This window comes from Neopsephotus bourkii, unplaced genomic scaffold (genome assembly GCF_033783945.1).
Source record: "Neopsephotus bourkii isolate Nb327-2 ecotype Australia unplaced genomic scaffold, CSIRO-AGI_Nbou_v1 NB_960, whole genome shotgun sequence".
NCBI lineage: Eukaryota > Metazoa > Chordata > Aves > Psittaciformes > Psittacidae > Neopsephotus > Neopsephotus bourkii.
Genome location: NW_026901454.1, coordinates 982,634 through 1,001,770, shown reverse-complemented (window position 1 = coordinate 1,001,770; position 19,137 = coordinate 982,634). Strand labels below are relative to the sequence as shown.

The 19,137-nt window shown below is 39.8% G+C and overlaps 1 protein-coding gene across 5 annotated transcripts in view; it reads right to left on the bottom strand.

Annotated features, from left to right (window-relative positions):
- Positions 1 to 16,259, bottom strand: part of RBM26 (RNA binding motif protein 26) — a 53,608-nt gene extending 37,349 nt beyond the window's left edge. For 3 of the 5 annotated variants that reach the window (XM_061358966.1, XM_061358971.1, XM_061358968.1), the window contains exons 1-3: positions 15,887 to 16,259; positions 1,018 to 1,136; positions 343 to 479 (exon numbers count right to left, since the gene is read on the bottom strand). In XM_061358966.1, coding sequence (XP_061214950.1) covers positions 343 to 479; positions 1,018 to 1,136; positions 15,887 to 15,957 — 327 coding nt within the window. In that variant the 5' untranslated portion in view covers positions 15,958 to 16,259. The remainder of the gene's footprint in view (positions 1 to 342; positions 480 to 1,017; positions 1,137 to 15,886) is intronic. The other 2 variants (XM_061358967.1, XM_061358970.1) reach the window with 1 other exon arrangement.
- Positions 16,260 to 19,137: the final 2,878 nt, after the last annotated feature.

Genomic DNA, 19,137 nt, shown 5'->3' with positions numbered 1-19,137 from the left:
GCTCCATGTCCTTCTTCTGTTGAGGACACCAGTACTGTACACAATACTCCAAGTAACGGGGTCTCACAAGACCTTGGTGGAGTCAAACGTAGGCTGCTGCTGAAAAGGACAAACCTACTCTTCTGGCTCAAACAGCAGCATAAACATTTGTGTCAGAATACAGAGTTCATCCAGATAAAGCAGCTGGAGGAATGAGGACTGCCATTTGGAATGGCAGCCTGGATTAATTAATAAGCTTTGGGACTATTATTAATAAAGAAACATGATGAAGTTTAGCCATGTAAGCAATGTACATGAATGAGGAAAAAAAAGACATACATTTAATTTAAAATCCATGCTTACCTCTTCCTTTTTTGTCTCTTTTTCCTGGTGCTGAAAAAATTCTACTTTCAGACTTCCTGACGACGGCTGTTCTGGTGGAGGTAGATAGCTTTTTGTATTCACAGCATCAAACAGTTTTTCCACAAATATCTGAGTTTCTAAAAGTAAGGAACATGTACAAATATCCATTATGCAAAATACAGTTAACATTTGATTAAAAAATTAAAACAATTATATACTTAAGAAAATCAGCATTCACCAAAAAGTTAAAACAATCAAGAGTTTGGTTTGGGTTTTTCTTTAATACTCTGCTGATAATTTTGTATTTTAAAAGGATATACACATTCAAGAAACATGTCAATAACAATAATGTCTCAAAGTTTTTCAACATCTGGAAGCTTATTTCTAGAATATATATACAGAGCTCCAGTACTTCTAATTCTGGCAGTAACTCTTAACATTCATGATTTTCTTCCAGGAATACAAACAGACACAAAACACAGACCTAACATACATATATTGTGCTATACACCTGTTAAAAAAGAAAAACAAACAAAAACCTTCATGAAAATTGGATTACATACTTCAAAGTAACAAAGCTAATAAAGACAAAAATGCATTATTCTATCGGAAAAGACTGAATGAATTAAGACAGGCTTTTCACTCAAGCTTTATTGCTATGATAAAAGACCATACCTTTCTGAAGAAATACATCCAGCTGATCAACACACAATGCCTTCAGTTCCTTTTCACTTTTATCCTTCTTTACCAAAGCCAGAACATATTTAGCTAGGGCAGACGGATCTGCATCACATCTGCAAACAGATTAAAATACTAATTAAATTACAGAAGTCAACATCTTTAACTGTTATAACCAATACATACAAAGGACTAAAACATTTCCTACCATAGCAAAAGAAAAGCACTCAGACGTATTTTTAAGACAGAGTCCAGATATGTAAGATTGCCAAGTATCACCTTTCTTTTCTAGAGAAGTAATTGCCTAGAATATTTCCAAACAATACTGCACAGAGGACTTCACAGGAAACTAGAATGAACTATTCAGAATGAAACAGCCTCCAGTGCCTAAGTCTTCAAGGCAAATAAACAAATACTTCTATAACTCTCCAATGATGAAATTAGCAATTCTGCGTGTAACACTAGGTGACTGTTAATGGGGTAAATTCAGCCCTACCTTGTTACAAATTAATACACTTACACAGCAGAAGTGATCTATGCTATTAAAAAAAAAAAAAAAAGGAAAATCACTCTGAGACTCTTAAATATGCTTCAAAAGAATCTTATTACTACCTACATACGAATACCATAAAAAGCAGATTAACTGAAAAAAATCATCATTTTGAAAAAGGGTTCATATAATATTATCATGTAATCTCCATAAGTGGTACACAGACAATGAAGGGAAATTTAAGGGCTCATTACCCATTTTAGATATCTAAATTCAATCTAAAAGTATGGAACACTTCAGTATAGAAGCTGATGGTCTCATGCACACCAACAAAGAACTTAAAATGGCATAAGCTGTATATGCATGTTAAGTAGAACATTATTCAATATGCCTGATAAAATTTGATTCTAATGTCTGACAAGCAGTAATCTACAATGAACTCTGTTGTGGTGTTACAGAGTAAAACCTGACAAAGCAAGTGAGAATACTGCAGAAAACAATTTCATGCTTCATTATTCAAAGCCAGTAACTAATGGAATGGTGAGACAGTGGTTTATCAGGCAGAACAGCAGCATTTTCTTAAATCATTTAATCCCATTACGTAGCATAAACCAAAGGAAGACCTCAGACCCCACAAAACCAGGCAGGATTTAACACACACTGGTTGTGTGATATTGGCAGTGTGCTTGCCTAGGTGGTGATCAAAGTTAATACCAGTGTTTTAAAGAAGTACAACAAAAGGGAAAAATGGCACTGGTGCATCTAACTGTACATTAGCAGAAATAAGTAAAATTAAACTGGGGTTAGAAAGTTGCACTGAATATGAGTATCACACAAACGCTGTTCTAGCACAGAAGTCCACTAGTCACAACGAAGACTAAAACGACAGTTCCCAATCTCTTCCACATTAAAGCAAATGAATTTTCAATGCTGAAGCTTAATCATAAAACTGAACATTGTTCATTTAAATGATGTGTATTTTAGACACTGGGCAGAAGAAACCAAATCCACCACCATTTGATGCTGCCTAATTCCTCGCCCCAAAGACACCATCACCTGCACATCAAGCAATATCCTTCATGCAAACATTCACTAAGCAGAGGAAGGGGATCTGTCAGAATCCATCCTCAGATCTTCTGGATAGCCTGGGTCCAGCAGTGCTCTGAAGATAAACATCAGAGCTTCAAACTTAACTCAGCATCCTCTAGAGATCAGGCAGTATCAGGATTTCAGGCTGTCAAAGCATCTTAAGTGGCTAGGGGTGATAACCACAGCATTCTGTGGCATTCACAGTCTACATTCCAGAAGAACCTGCACACACTGAACTGACAAAATACAAATATATACTACTAATCAAAAAACAGACTGCAAAACAACTAAAACTTGTTCAGAAATGTTTTCCTTCACATACCACATCTATTTTGCTCCCATTCAGATTTAACAATCCTTTATCCAAAAGAAAATGCTGTTCAAGCAGCAAGTCATCTTAGAATCAGGCACATAACCTCCTACAGTAAGAGCAATAGGACTGCATGGTCTCTTTCACACTGCTAGCACCTGAGCATATCATCTCAAAAGTTTATCTGAAAGTTAGATACTTTAGGCCCTAAGGCCTCCTTTCATAACTTCTCAACACTTGAATTCGCCTTTTATTCCTCCCCTCCCCCCCCCAGTTCTTTAATGCCAGTTCGATGTCACTACAGGAAAGCTTCAGTCCTCTCCCAGTTTAAAGCCAAATCATGACTCAGAAAATTACAGTGCTATTTTCATATTAGCTATCTACACTCGTAATAGGAAAACAATCTTTGCAGGAGAGGCCAATTTTCACATGGTACCAAATTCTTTTCTTCACCTTTGTACTCTCCACAAAAATCAGATAAAACATTGCAAACTGGGTTTAGTTTTTTATTTCAATTTCCACAAACATGGTTATCATCTCATAATAGTCACCTGTCATTGTTCAAAATCTACTACAACTGACTTAAATGACAACACATACATGCAAAATGGAAGGAAGAAGAAAAAGCAAGAGTAACTCTAGAAAGTAAAAACTCACTGCTGTTAGCTACTGCAATATACTTCAATATGTACTTTAATTCTCCAGCTGCTACAGTAGCAACTATACAACAACCTCAGGCGCAGTTTAAAGTAATTCCTCACTCATAAGTAGGGTAGAAAAATGGAAAGACTTGTCTGCAAAGCCACACTCTTTGTGTAACACAAATGTGTAACACAAAAAAAACCTCCACCAACCTCAAACCCAAACAAACTCAAACAAAAATTGTTTAAAAACAGCAAGCAAGCAATTCCTGCTTTCATCCCTCCCCACTATGATTTTGGAAGTCTTAGGACTATCCACCCCAAAACAACCTTAAAATTTGAATCCATCCACCCAACTCCAAGATACTCTCAAAAAAATATCCTCAATGAAAATAAATGTACTTTGAATTTGGACAACAAACATTTTCTCCTCTGGTAGCATCCTAGCATTTATCATTCTGTATGCGATACAACCACATATGGACAATGCAAAACAATCATACTGTACTCTTAAGTATTATAGAATCATAGAATAGTTAGGGTTGGAAAGGACCTTAAGATCATCAAGTTCCAACCCCCCTGCCATGGGCAGGGACACCTTGCCCAAAACCATATTACCCAAGGCCTCGTCCAACCTAGCCTTGAACACTGCCAGGGATGAAGCACTCACAACCTCCCTGGACAACCTATTCCAGTGCCTCACTACCCTAACAGGAAAGAATTTCCTCCTTATATCCAACTTAAACTTCCCCTGTTTAAGCGTTAACCCATTACCCCTTGTCCTATCACTTCAGTCCCTAATGAAGAGTCCCTCCCCAACATCCCTATATGCCCCCTTCAGATACTGGAAGGCTGCTATGAGGTCTCCACACAGCCTTCTCTTCTCAAGGCTGAACAACCCCAACTTTCTCAGGCGATCTTCATATGGGAGGTGCTCCAGTCCCCTGATCATTCTCGTGGCCCTCCTCTGGACTTGTTCCAACAGATCCATGTCCTTTTTATGTTGAGGACACCAGAACTGTACACAATACTCCAAGTGAGGTCTCACGAGAGCAGAGTAAAGCAGCAGGATTACCTCCTTCGACCTGCTGGTCACACTCCTTTTGATGCAGCCCAGGATACAGTTGGCTTTCTGGGCTGTGAGCGCACACTGAAGCTGGCTCATGTTCATTTTCTCATCGACCAGCACCCCCAAGCTCCTTCTCCGCAGGGCAGCTCTGAATCTCTTCTCTGCCCAGCCCGTAGCTGTGCCTGGGATTGCTCCAACCCAGGTGTAGGACCTTGCACTTGGCATGGTTAAACTTCATGAGATTGGCATCAGCCCACCTCACAAGCGTGTCAAGGTCCCTCTGGATGGCATTGCTTCCCTCCAGCGTATCAACCGAACCACACAGCTTGGTGTCATCGACAAACTTGCTGAGGGTGCACTCAATCCCACTGTCCATGTCAGCGACGAAGATGTTAAATGAGACTGGTCCCAATACCGGTCCCTGAGGGAAACCACTCATTACTGGTCTCCATCTGGACATTGAACCATTGACCACAGCTCTGCATGCCGCCATCCAGCCAGTTCTTTATCCACCAAGTGGTCCATCCATCAAATTGATGTCTCTCCAATTTAGAGACAAGGATGTCGTGTGGGACAGTGTCAAACACTTTACACAAGTCCAGGTAGATGACATTAACTGCTTTACCGCTGTCCATCAGTTCTGTAGCCCCATCATAGAAGGCCACCAAATTGGTCAGGCAGGATTTCCCCTTGGTGAAGCCATGCTGGCTGTCACCAAGCACCTTGTTGTTTTTCATATGCCTTTGCATGCCTTCCAGGAGAATCTTCTCCAAGATTTTGCCAGGCACAGAGGTGAGACTGACTCGTCTGTAATTGCCTGGGTCATCCATTTTCCCCTTCTTGAAAATGGGGGTTATATTTCCCTTTTTCCAGTTGTCGGGAACTTCACCTGACTGCCATGATTTTTCAAATATGATGGCCAGCAGCTTAGCAACTTCATTTGCCAGCTCCTTCAGGACCTGCAGATGGATTTCATCAGGACCCATGGACTTGTGCACGTTCAGATTTTTAAGATGGTCTCGAACCAATTCCTCTCCTACAGTGGGCCCAAGGTCTTCATTCTCACAGTCCCTGCGTCTGCCTTCCAAGACATGGGTGGTGCGGTCAGAGCCTTTGCTAGAGAAGACCAAGGCAAAGAAGTCATTCAGAAACTCTGCCTTCTCCAAATCCTGTGTACCTAGTTCACCTGAGAGCTTCCTGAGGGGGTCTACATTCTCCCTAATCTGTTTTTTATTTCCTATGTACCTGTAGAATCCCTTCCTGTTATCCTTAATATCCCTATCCAAGTTTAATTCTAACTGGGCCTTAGCTTTCCTAACCTGGTCTCTAGCTTCCCGGACAATAACCCTGTACTCTTCCTAGGCTGCCTGTCCTTGCTTCCACTTTCTATAAAGCTCTTTTTTCGTTTGAATTTTCCTCAGGAGCTCCTTATCCATCCAAGGAGGTCTCCTGGCCCTCCTGCTGCAGTTACTCAATGTGTAAGTGTAGAAATCCCCTTGTACACAACAGGAAGAACTTAGATGCTTTCAAGTCAAAACTCTGTATTTATTTTGGCTATTCAACAAATGCTGTATCTGAGAAGTACTAACAGAAATAATCAGTAATGAATACAGTTCATTTGTGCCAGAGTGAGACGGAGAAAATATTTTTCTAAATAGACAGTATGGTTTGTTTTCACTTTTTAAAACTAAACTACAAAACTTCACACAAGCCAAAGGCCGACTTCCTTTTTTTATGTACTGAGACTTCAAACAGAAGTCTCCTCTTCTATGTCTGTTGCTCAAAGCTTGAAAAAAAAAATCATAACTGATCTGTTTTCCTCACACTTGTGAAGAAAAGACCATAATTGTTTCTGTAAATAGTAATTTAGATAAAATTAACAAGGTTTATTCTGATCTCTTACAGCTTTTCAGACTTTGCTTTTTTAAGATGGTGCTAAAATTAAATTTCTGGCAATGTGAAGTGGTAGAAGAGTAATGGGCCTCATAAAGCGAACTATATAGGACTGTCAATACAGTAGGTCTACCTGAAAATTTTTGTTCTTTACAGCTATAAAGTATTCTGGATTATCACCATTAATGGTTTTGTTTGGGGGAGAGCTACTTTTTTAAAAGCAATTCTTTCTCTTCTTCAAACTGAATTCCAAAACATTGCCTATAAATTCGTCATCCTTTAACTTAGCAAGATCTTCTGGTTTGCATTATAAAGGCCTTGGGGTTTTCTGATAAATGAGTTTTTATGTTCTCTAGACTGACTGTAGTTTTTTACATAACAGCAATCTGTGTGTGAATAATACGCAATATGCTTGTTGTGCATACATGGATTTTTCACTCATTTTAAGCATACTTTATCAGTTTTTCTAAAGCTCTGTCTTGTATTCTATGCTCTTTCAGTTGACACCTTTTTAAGTGATGTCACTTTAAACAGGAAAGGCACCCATGATGATGGCAGCAAAATACACTGTGTAGCAGAATTTCCCACGCAGTATGCATCACTATATTCTTGAAGATTTTAAGATTAATAGAGAAAGGTCCTTAACTGAAAATTCAGAAAAATTAGGAAAAATCAGATTACTACCTATACATTTCACATCTGCATTCAAAATTAAAAGTAAATTTCTATTTCAATTCTAATGTTCACTGAATTATATACATTTTCAATTGTTTTATAAAGGTTTGAAACCTTAGACTAACTTGAATATGGTGGGGTACATGACAAACATCAGCATAAATGGCACTGTGTATTGTAAGTGTGACAGAAGTTTAGATATTACTTTATCCTTATGCTGAAGTTTGGCTGCCAGAAAAACATTCACATGCACTGAAAGATGTAAAACAACATTTTGCAACTTAGAGCCCCATAACTATATCCTCCCAACTTTTTGTAGGCATTTGCTGCAATTAATAATCAGCATAAATAATCAGAAATTTTGCCTCTAGCTTTCACCTTCACATTTTCTTTAACAAACAACATAAACCTGTTGGCAAAAGCTACCTGAACTCATTTCCACTGCAGCAAGTTAACTCCCAGTGCCATTTACCATTAAACACCACAGCATGTATTCCTACACCCACTTTCTGAATATATGACCCTAATTAGTAATGCTAAATAGTTTTACCTCTAGTACTGCTTTTTTGCAGCCTGTACTATTTCAGTCAGAGAACATGCAGTGTCTACTCTTCTGTATTAAATAAGAGGTGGCTCTTGTAGCCCCACCAAAAGAGCATTTAATATAGACGCATAGATGGAAAAATTCTCTTGCTACAGCTCTGTACATTCTTCAGAGAACAATCCGAACACCTCCAACTGCTACTCACCACAGAGAAGTTTCAAAAAGGAAAGGAACAGCCAACCAAATATTTTGTTCAGTTGTAGGAGCAAGAATTCACAACTGCAACAAGCCTCACAGAAAAGTTCAAAATCCTTTCTTTCTAATCTTATCCAGTTTTGAAGTTATTAAATGAAATTACTACTTCAAATACAGAAATTAAAGCAGAAGAGGAAATCTGAAGTTGTTAAGAATAAGCCTTATATATATATACTTTTTTTTTTAATAATGAATGTTTGAGAAGAGAAAAGTAATTTAGCTGAAGAGGGCTCATTTCCCTGTACAGTCTTTTTATTTTAATACTTTGGAATTCATTAAACAATATTCAATATATCAATTTCCAACACTCAGATTTACATATTTTTAAATATAAAATACTAAATATCTTCTGAGAACTCACTTTGACTTTTATAATCACCATGCAATTTCAGACATCAGCGTAATTTACAAATGCAGTGGATGTGGAACACATATTGAAGTTTTTTTTAATAAAAAAAGAATGTTACTGGTATAGCTGTACATACAAAATCCTTTATTAACAACAGAGCTTATACAGACTTAGACTTTCCCAAAACAGCTAAAAATAATTCAAAAATACAGATAAGCTAAACAAACAATACATTTGTACATAAATATTACAGAACCCTTTCAAAAGATATTGAAGCATTCAGTAAATATATTTCAAGCCATAAGAGAATCTAAGCACAAACTTTGAATATCGTATGCTGAGGCAATATTGTGTGAAGTTAGTGCCCAAGAATTTCTTTAAGCATCAGTAACAAAAATACATCTTCAAATGAAAAAGCATGCCATTTTGAGTATTCTGAATGTAAAAAATATCATAAGGAAAGGGAGATCTGAAAAATCCGTTGGACTAAATACTCTGAGAATTCTGGCAATGTCTCCCCAACAGGGCCCTGAACTGTCCATCAAGAAAACCCTGAATAAGGCCGCTAGGACTCCTGTTCAAATACTCACACGGACAGCAAACACACCCCCACAAACCAACCAGATGAATTTTTAAACCAAAAGAAGGAAGAAGAAGGAATTAAAAAATGGCAAGCAGACTGAAGAATGATAGTTGTGATGTTGATAATATACCGGAAAAATTCACACACATATAAATAGCTTATTAACCTTGCCTATCCTACTCCAATCTGATGACAAAGCACAAAATGAGTAAGATAGACATTCCATCTTCCCACATATAAACAAGCTGAAGCAAATTAGCTTGAAGAAAGGTCTAAATACCTTTTTTCCTCTCAAAAGTCTCACATACTGCTACGAAGTTCCTCATGCCACAATTCTTCATTTTAGTCAGTTCTCAAGCGAAGTAGCCACTTAGAATTGGAGCCTTAAGAAAGTTATTCCTTTAGAAGTAGTATCTACAGCATTTGCTGCAGACCTGGTACTATGCTGCTGTAGTAAATACTACAGAAATCAGTTTAACAAGAGGAAAATCTTTTAATTTCCAAAAATCTCACTGGCATGATGAGACAAACTTGCTTAAATTTTACAGTTATTAGACAACTACTCAACCATTACAGGGAAAAAAAAAATGTAGGATAACCTAATTCACACATTTCTATGTCTTTTCTATGAAAGTGGAAAAAAATAATAAAATCTACTATTCCAAAGTCTACAGTCTCATGAAAACAGATGCAAATTCCCAAGAGGAGATATACATAAGTAGCAATTAACTATAGGGTACATAACCTTTTACCATGAAGGGGGAAGAAAGAGTAAAATATTCCCATGCTGAAGCTGTCAAACTGTAATGTGACAGTTTTCACAAAATTAACATGGTTACTCATTTAAGCGAAAAAGTGTGCTTGGGGGAGGGAGAGGAGTGAGGACAGAAAAGAAACCTCCATACAGTTTCCTTGTGAAAAAAACATTACTTCTCCATTTCAGATACATCTGATTGCTTTTATTTAAAGCCAATGACAAAACCCTTAATCTAGACTTCATTTTGGATACAAATATTGTGCACACACAACTCTTAAGATGGTAAAAGAACCCATGTGAGGGTTTTTCCCTTCATTTTTTAAATGAATGTACAGACCAAAAAGGTGCTGCAAGTCCTGAAACTAGCTGCTCAAATTTAAACTACCAGTGTATACTGAAACCACAAAAGCATGTTTGAAGTCCTCCAGGCAGTGAATGATCTCTCTGTAAAGGAAATAACACTTAGGTGCATGTTATTTGCCGTACTCCGATACTGAGAATTTACAACCTAAATTTCAGTCTAGTTTTGTTGCCTATAAATTAGTATTTGTACTTCTCTAGAATGCTGCTCAGTTCTTGACAATTATCAAGGCGGACATGGTTACGTTTGAAGGCTGAGAAAAATGCTTCGTATTTGCAGGTCTGAGTGGGTGCAGAAAAATGTCTGCTGCTTATTGGGCAGAGCAGCTTAGACTAATTTAGGCAGCTCTACCATTCCACTCTGTTGCTACTAAAAAAAAAATAAATGTATAAAAAGCTACAGTATTCAATAAGTAAAATGAATGACATACTCATTTAGCAAGATCCAACTCCTGAGACACTACTGTAGATGAGGACCACTGTTACAATGCTCACTTTCATTAACTTTAATAATACAGAAATACATTGAGTAACGCAACAGCCTCCAATGCTGTTACATAAGTTACTGATGTCATTACAATAGTTCTAAATTATCATGATACCCACATCTGACATATTCATACAGCTGCAACTAGCAGCTTAAAATGCTACCTCTAGATTCAAGAGAGCTCTCACGAGGCAGAACAACTGTCAGCTTGCTCGCTGGCTAACACATTCAGTGCAGAAAGCAAAAATCATCACAGCGTATCTGTGACGATATGCAATGCAGCCAAGGGGTTCCATTTTGCTGCTGATATTCAGTGTAAGAACAAGAGAGGTTTCCTGTAACGAGCAATTTTCTTCTCTATGTTTGGTTTTCAAATTATACCTTGTAATACAAATATTTTAATTCTATTATAGTATTTTTATAGAGAAGCTTAGTAGTATCATTGCACTAAGTTAAGGACCTCAACTTCCCAAACACAGCAGCTTCCAGCTAGTCCTGTTAACAAACCATCAAATTTCATAACAGATGCGTAAGAGTATCTTCACTAGTGTTAAGACAGTGACATACCAATGACATGTATTTCTGCTTTATTTATCTTAGCTATAAATAGCTTAAAGAGTTGACAGAGTAAACATAAAGAAAAGAAATATCTATTCCTTTTGAACTTCTTGGGAAGTTTTCATGGGAAACAAGAGTGAAAGCTCCTGGTAGGCTGATAAGTGCTACAGGCAGGACAGTATGCCACAATGTATGTGCAAAGGAATGCACAAGTTTTTCATTTTAACTCAGTTACATTCTTTCAGTATCCTGGCTTATTAGCCATTTTTAGATCTTTTTTATTCACCACCTTTCTTAAGTAATTGGGTGAAGCTAACTAACCAGTACCCTATTAACAATTGAGAAAAGATCCAAAAGGCCAAAAACTATTAGAAGATTTAACAAAGGTTGAAAAGCATGACAAACAAAAACAGAACAGTGAAGGCATAACTGAACACCAGAGCATACTGACTGTTTGCCATAAAATATTCCAGTAACAGCTATATGCTAAACAGTCTTTAAACAATTTGGATTCTGCTCCCTCTGACATAAGTACTTTGAGCATCATGATCACTTGCAGGATGCACCAATGTGAAAAGCCTCTCAATTTTAATTAGGTATGCCTAAATAACTTACAAAAATTGGTTTAGGTATTTTTTCCATCTTCAAGTCTGATTTAGCACATGAACAAACCTTCACAAGAACATAATTATAGCAAAGTGGAAAAAATTAGATATGGGAGCCTTAATCAAATTGTAAGCAAAATTCACTACACCAGCAGATGATTTTAATTAAAGTTAATTTACACAAAGTAATTAAAAACAAGAAAAATTTCCACTACAAAGAATTAGGGCAAGGGGGAGAACATTACTATACCTTATAAACTGGTGAATTCAGCTTTAGTACAGAAAAACTAATTTTTTCACAGGTAGAAATTCAAACAAATTCAAGAAGAACAAATAATGAAAAAGACATCCCTACTTGGAGCTTTACCAAGCCAGATCCTGATACTCCAGCAAGGATTATACATGCAGTTTATGTAAGATCTGGAATGGATGCGCAGAAAAGAAACCCATCACAGTACATATGGCTCAGTGAGAATCTTGTTGGTACAGAAATTAGAAGTGGCAGACAGATAGAAATTATTTTCCAAGTTTAACATTATTTCCAAAAATTTCATGGAAGCCATGCCACGGACAAGAAAAAGTGTGTAACACTAGAAACTAAGCATATTGCTATCTGCAAGCAATGCAGAAGACTGTTGAGTAATGCCTTCTTCACAGAGACTGGAGTTGAACACACAAAATAGCTCTAGCCAAATACAGAGCAGCCACAGCGCAAAAAAAAATAATCTTGACACTCTGTTGACAATGGTACTACATTCTCATAGCTGTATCTATAGTGGTTCTGTGTGTATATTCACTAATTTTCTGTACACCAAACTGAACAGCTCAGGAGTTTCTTCCAAAATCACTAAAGAAGCCTATCTTTGCAGAACTGTAAAAAGTTCCTAGAGACCTACCACCCTTCAAGCAGAGCTGAACTGTGTTAAATGCTTCAGCATAGCAGCATTTGCAGTTTCTGCCTGAGCGCAACAAGTCTGAACTGAGATAAGGAGGGTTTGTATGAAGGATCACCAAGGCTTTGCCAAAGGCATTAGAGATGTCCAAAACAAAGCAATCAAATAAACCAACTAACCACAAACCAAAAAAATCAAAAACTCTCCTCCAAACATTCTTGTCTCTGAACAGTGCTTCCTAGGGCACCATGGAAAAGAAATCCAACAGCCAAATAATTTGAAGTTCATACAATTACGTAACACACTTCATTATACTAAAAAGTTAGCATTCCTGATAGTGCCTTGAAATAGTTAAATGATAAAACATCATGATAAAATAACAGTATCCATAAAGGTTGTTTCATCTTCTAGTTCTAGAAGATTCTGGTTCCAGAAATGCATGTTTTACGGCTTTTGAAGCAAGCTATACATCCCGATTAAAAACTGCTAGCTAGCTGGAAACAGACAATTTGGAAAATGAAGTATATTCTAACTACTCAGCTCTAGATAACTAGCACATGTAGACCTATCTAAATGTGTATAAAATTTATTTGCATATTTTCTTAAATGTACTTCTCCCTTTAAAACTGAGACAACACCTACATAATGATCTAATACAGTGGTGTCTTCCTTACTATGGTTAGGAAATTCAGCTGCCTATCTTGCAGCTAAAGCTTTCTGAAAGAGCAATAAGATAAAAAACAGTTGGCACATTTTGTGTTTCATTAAAAGGAAAAGACAAGTTAAAATCTATTTGCAGGCTACGGCAACACCTCCAGATAACCAGCACTTCGGGCTTTATTGTACTAGCACTGCACCAACAGCTCTTACTTCTTTAGAAGTAACTACACACTAAAATTTTCATACAGCCAAAAGCTATGGCTCTAGGCACACACTTCAGAGAGCTGAAATCAGGAGCAGCTCCAAGAATATTTGACTGCTGGAAAATGACAATACCTCCTCACCAACTACGACACTTACTGGAATAATACAATTACATAGGACACTGCACAAAACTGAATTTAACAGCTGCTTCTGGCTTTTTTCCTCCCAAAGCTAAAAATTCAGAGAACTCATCCTTCCAGGCCTGCAATTCCCTATGCCATGACATAGCTTTCCAGCATGAGAACCGTATCTGAACTGCTCACACGCAACACCTAACTTAAAAGAAACATGTTGGTCCTTTTAGTGCTAAAAGCACAGAAACACATTGATCACAAAAGCTGAAAATCACAATTTCAACCTTTAACTGCCGACTACCACTAGCAGATATGACAGTTCAGCGTGCAAACAAACAGAAGAACAAGAAACAACCAGAGTTTGTTACCAGAACAAGAAGTTACTACTGCACATCGCTAATGAACAGAACTTGAGGGAAAGACTGAGGAACCACACTGACCTCTAGGTAAATAGTATTTGGCAAACATTCGACACTTATATAGCTAGTAGGAAACTTATTCATTGGTGAAAGTTAAATTTCAGCTCCTAACGCGTAAATACAAAAAAGCAGAAAATTTGTATAAATTAATTTTAGATACAGATCTGCAAAATCCAAAAAGCCTATTGCATTTATTCAATAAAGGGATCTGGAAGTCAGCCAAAGCCCTCCTGTAAATGCCACAAATGGACTTTCAGATTTCACAGAATTTAAACATGCTCCTTGTAAGTGTATACAATTCATCATATTTTGGCAATTACAAGGTTCTGCAAGGTTCAGTATTGCCTGCTGCAAGCCTCCTGACCAGCATACCCTAGAACACCGGTATCTTACTGCTCATTACCTTTTACAGAATATTCATGCAAAAAAAGTATCCAGAGACTAACAGGGAGCATCCAGAGGATTACCTGGATCTATTACCAAACGACACAGTATGTTCTGTTATTCTAATACTACCTTACCAATGTGTTACTTTATTCTGCTATTACCTTACATTGACTAAAGAGTGACACTAATTCACCTTCCCAAACTAAACAAGACACTGATTTTTTTCCGAACAATAACATAATCCTACCATAGTCTTAAGGGTCAAATCTTTTACATAAAGGCACCAGACATAATTTGCTGAAGGCCTAATTCAAAGTCCACAGAAATTAAGTTCATGACTTATCTATTTCATTGTGGTTTGGATCAGGTCCTATGGAAAAAAACCCAAACCCAAAAAAGAGCCAAAACACCATACCCACTCCCCCCCCCCCGAAAGAAACAAAAAAACAAACCCCACAAATAAAGCTCTCTGAAAAGTGTCCCAGCATTTTTTCACTTTTCCAAGTTATTTCAGCATAAGCCAAACTATAAATGTACATACATATACTTAATTAATAGCTATGGATGCCATAAAGAGACGTCACACACCACCCATTTGACAGCATCAGAAACTAACACTGGCCAAACATATCATAAGTTAATACAAGAAGTAAAAGTTCTACGTCTATTGACTCAAATCAAGCTCCAGCAATTTAACCTACACATGTTAAAACAGGGTTTCAGAATGACAAGTGCATACTTTGATCTGAAACGTTTGTAGGCACCATACTTCCAGAAGGCAAAACCTTTAAAACCAAGTTCACATCTTAGTTCCACTAAACTATCATTCAGAGAAGGAAGATGAGGACTATTTGCAAACCAGCCCCGATTACTCACTTAAATATTATGTTTAGAGGCCAAGCAGGTACTCACAAATACGCAAATTATTCTTTAGGGCTCCTACTTCCAAGCGTTCTACTGATGCAATTTTTGTTCGAGGGAAGGGAAACAAAAGACCGACCAGTATTCAAAACAACTGAAAACTACGTGCTACGAGTCTACAGAACATGCTACTGGGAAGATCCCACGTCCCTGTAATACGTCCCATAGCACCTAAGCTCTCCCACAGAAGGTCACTGGACAGGCCGGCAGGTGGTGGTTTATTAAGCCAGCGTCTCCAGGGGCTGAGAGCAGTGAACAACGAGCTGCACATGCAGACACATTATCTCCTGCTTACCCTGGGCTACAAAGGAAAAGACGAGTGCGGTCGCTAGGGGGGGGGAAGCTGCAGCCTCTGGAGAAACACGGTCCTACCTCCCGGCCGAGGACGGCACCGGGAGAGGGGGGCCACGATATGGCCCCCCATCGAAGGCGGCCACGGGAGAGGGGAGCTGGGCGGGTATCTCCTGGGATGCCCCCACAGGCCCCTCCGGCGCTATGCTTCCCTGCCTTGAGGATCCTCGTCTTTTCCAAGGGAAGGTTTATTCTCGAGCGGGCGGGAAAGAGGAATGGTGGCGCTACTCACATGGGCTCCAAGGTCTTGCTGAGCCAGGATTTCAGCGCCTCGAAGTTTTCTATGATCATTTTAACCACCATCCAGAGCGGCCCGGGCCCCCCGTCTCCCCGGCAGCAGCAACGGCGGCGGGGTCCGTGCCGCCCCGCCGGCCGGGACCCCGGCTCCCGCCTCGCCTGTCCTCACCCGCCGAGACCGCGTCTGTCTCCCGGTTCGGCAGTGGCCGCCAGGCAGGGGCCTGAGGCCCAGAACCACGAAGGGGGCGGAACCAGCTGAGCAGCGGCTGCTCCCTGCGGCCCCGCTCCCGCCTCTCAGCCGGCGAGCGTTCCCCGCCGCTCTCCCTCTCCTTGGCAGCGGACGAAGGGCAGCGCGGCTAATGAGCTGCGAGCCCTGAGCGAGACTCCGGAACGCACCACAACCACCTTCTCCCCTCAGCCGCAAAGCCAGACGGAGCGAGCGGGCAAGCAGGTAAGATGGCGGCACCCCGCTGTCGCGAGAAGGAAAAGTCTCGCGAGGGCTGCCTGCGCGCTGGGCCTGGCGGGGCGGGAGCAGCGCTGAGGTGGGGCGTGTGGAGGGATGTGTGGTGAGTGCTAGTGCGCAGTCCCGGTGGTGGTGTCAGGAGGAAAGGCGCCATGGGGGAGGCAGAAAGGGAAGCGTAGCGAGTGTAGTCTGCCGGGTGGCACGAACTCCTCCCATAAATGAAGGGCTACAGTGATGATCAGCGGTCTGGAGAATCTCTGTTAGGAGGAGAGATTGCAGGAGCTAAGTCTGTTTATTCCAGAGAAGGCTGAGAGGGGATTTCATTAATGCATAGGAGTATCTCAAAACACAGGGGCCAGAAGCACGGTGCCAGACTTTTCAGTGGTGCCCAGCAACAGGACAAGGAGTAGCGGCCATAAACTAAACCACAAGAAGTTTCACCTCAACATGAAGAAGAACTTTCTTATGTTGAGGGTGGCAGAGCACTGGAGCAGGCTGCCCAGGGCAGTTGTGAAGTCCCCCTCTCTTGGAGACATTCAAAACCTGCCTAGACACGTTCTTGTGTAACCTGCTCCAGGTGGCCTTGCCTTGTCAGGGGGTTGCACTAAATGATCTCCAGAGGTTCCTTCCAACCCTAATGATTCTGTGAAATGTTTGCAAGTGATAGGAAAAAAATAATTAAAAACGGGCCTTTCTTTAAAAAAAGAAAAGTCTGGAGTGAAATATTTCTCTGAAAACATGGGAGTTGGCAGTAAAGGCCTGTGCCTTCCTTACGCTGGCCCTGTGTGGGGTGGGACAGGGCACTGCTGTGGGCCAGTGAGTGTTGATGCCATCAGGCCTGTGAGGAGGGCCTGATAGAGGAGCTGAGACTATGCGCCTGCTCAGTCTCCCCCAGATGCAGGGGCAGTAGGGGCTCATGGACTGGCCTCCCAAAAAACAGCGCCCACCAGTGCGGGGCCCTTCCATGAGAAGTTAATGTACATCACTGCTTTTGCTGATAACCTGGACTAAGCAGGTGCTAAAAGCAAATGTCCGTGGTGAATGTACCTCAGAAGGTGGGATTTTGAAAGACTGGCTTCACACCTGTGCTCCGAGTGAGAAGCATATCCATTCTGCACAGTCAGTGAACAAAGTTGAGTATTTCAAGGGAATTGTTTACTCTGCTTTTCTCTGGGCAGAGTGAATGACTGTCCAGCTGCCTGCCTGGTTTTCTCAGATAGAGAGGAACTTCAAGTAACTGACATAGATCACATGGCAACCATGACCTTGGCTGACCTATCAATTCATAAGCATCCTACCTTTGTCATGTACAGTCCAAATCACACCAGTGGGAGCCCTAGAGAGCATGGGTGAAGGCAAGGAGATGTGTTTGGGTAGAAGGTAGGATGCCCGCCTGTTCTCCTGGCATGGGCACTCCTTCAAGGTCTGTCCCCAGCTTCATCCTACCTATGGAAACCACCACGGACCACTAGTACTTAGTTCTGTTTGAAAAAGCTCAACATTCCTTTGCTGCGTCTGTAATGGTGCAAGGGTCATTGGCAATTATGACCCTTGTTTAAAATCTTCCATGATACTGAGAAGCAGTTGACCTCAGCAGAGAGACTGCCAAGAAATCCAGTATCTGAGACAGCTAAATAAAAGCTGGAGGAGGCAAAGGCTGCCTGCTTGTGGCTTGATTACCATCTTTGAAAGTTTATTGAAAACTGGAGAGCATCACAAGCCAACCAAATAAACTGCCAGCTTAGTATGTACTTCACTGAGGACTTCCCAGTTACAAGATAGACTTTGATTTCCTTGTGGTGAGTGAACAGCATATCTGGTCAGTAGACAGAATATCAGCGGAGCCTGAAATTCTCGGCAAACTGTGCTGTAGACCTCTAAAGTCTTTGGCTCAGTCACCAGCTTGTAAGTTAACTCCCTCTGAACACGTAGAAAGGGTCACTAAGCCTGGGATTCTGATGGGTCTTTGAAGGGGCAGGCACATAGAAATTAAGCATTTTGATAAGAATCTAAATTTGGTTTTGGATTTGGCCCTTAATCCTTTGCAAAAGCCAGTGTGTAGTGGAAATAATTCATGCAAGCACTGTGTCAGTCCACTCTCATCTTTGTAACTACCTTTGGTCCTTGAATATACAATGGCTAGCAAGAAAACACAGCCTCTAAAGCTTCCCCACATAAAATGTATGGATATAATCATGGTAGCAACTTTTCTGTCTTTGGCATTTTATTTTCTAAACTGTTTTCCTGCTGTTCAGAAGCACAGTCCTGTAAGTAAATGAAATTTGTGATCAGCAAAAGGATTTCATGAATACATTTTATGCACTAGATAAGACTTCTCTGCATGGGGTAATTTTTGAACATTACTGTTGTGATAGAAGTATGCTTTTATCACACTTCTGTGGTGATATTCAGAGTAACTATAATAAATAAAGAAATAAAAGGTTCTGACATTCCCAGTTCTAGTTTGCAGACTTGAAATTCTTAAGGCCTTATAAATATTTAGATGCCACATCTTCAGAGGTGACTTCAATGTTCTGTAATATCTTTCAGGCAATTTTCATTTCGCAGCAGGAATTAGAGGAGTACAAAGCAAAACTATTTATTAGATCTGAGGAAACCATTTCCATTGAAATATATAGTGGCTTCTATACATAAGGTGGTTTCTATTTAAGGCACAACATTTTTAGGTTCTTAATAACAATTTAAAAAAAAACACAAAATAAGAAATGTTTTTTACTTAAACTTCAGTCACACGTGAAATCAGTACTTAGAAAAATCTTGGA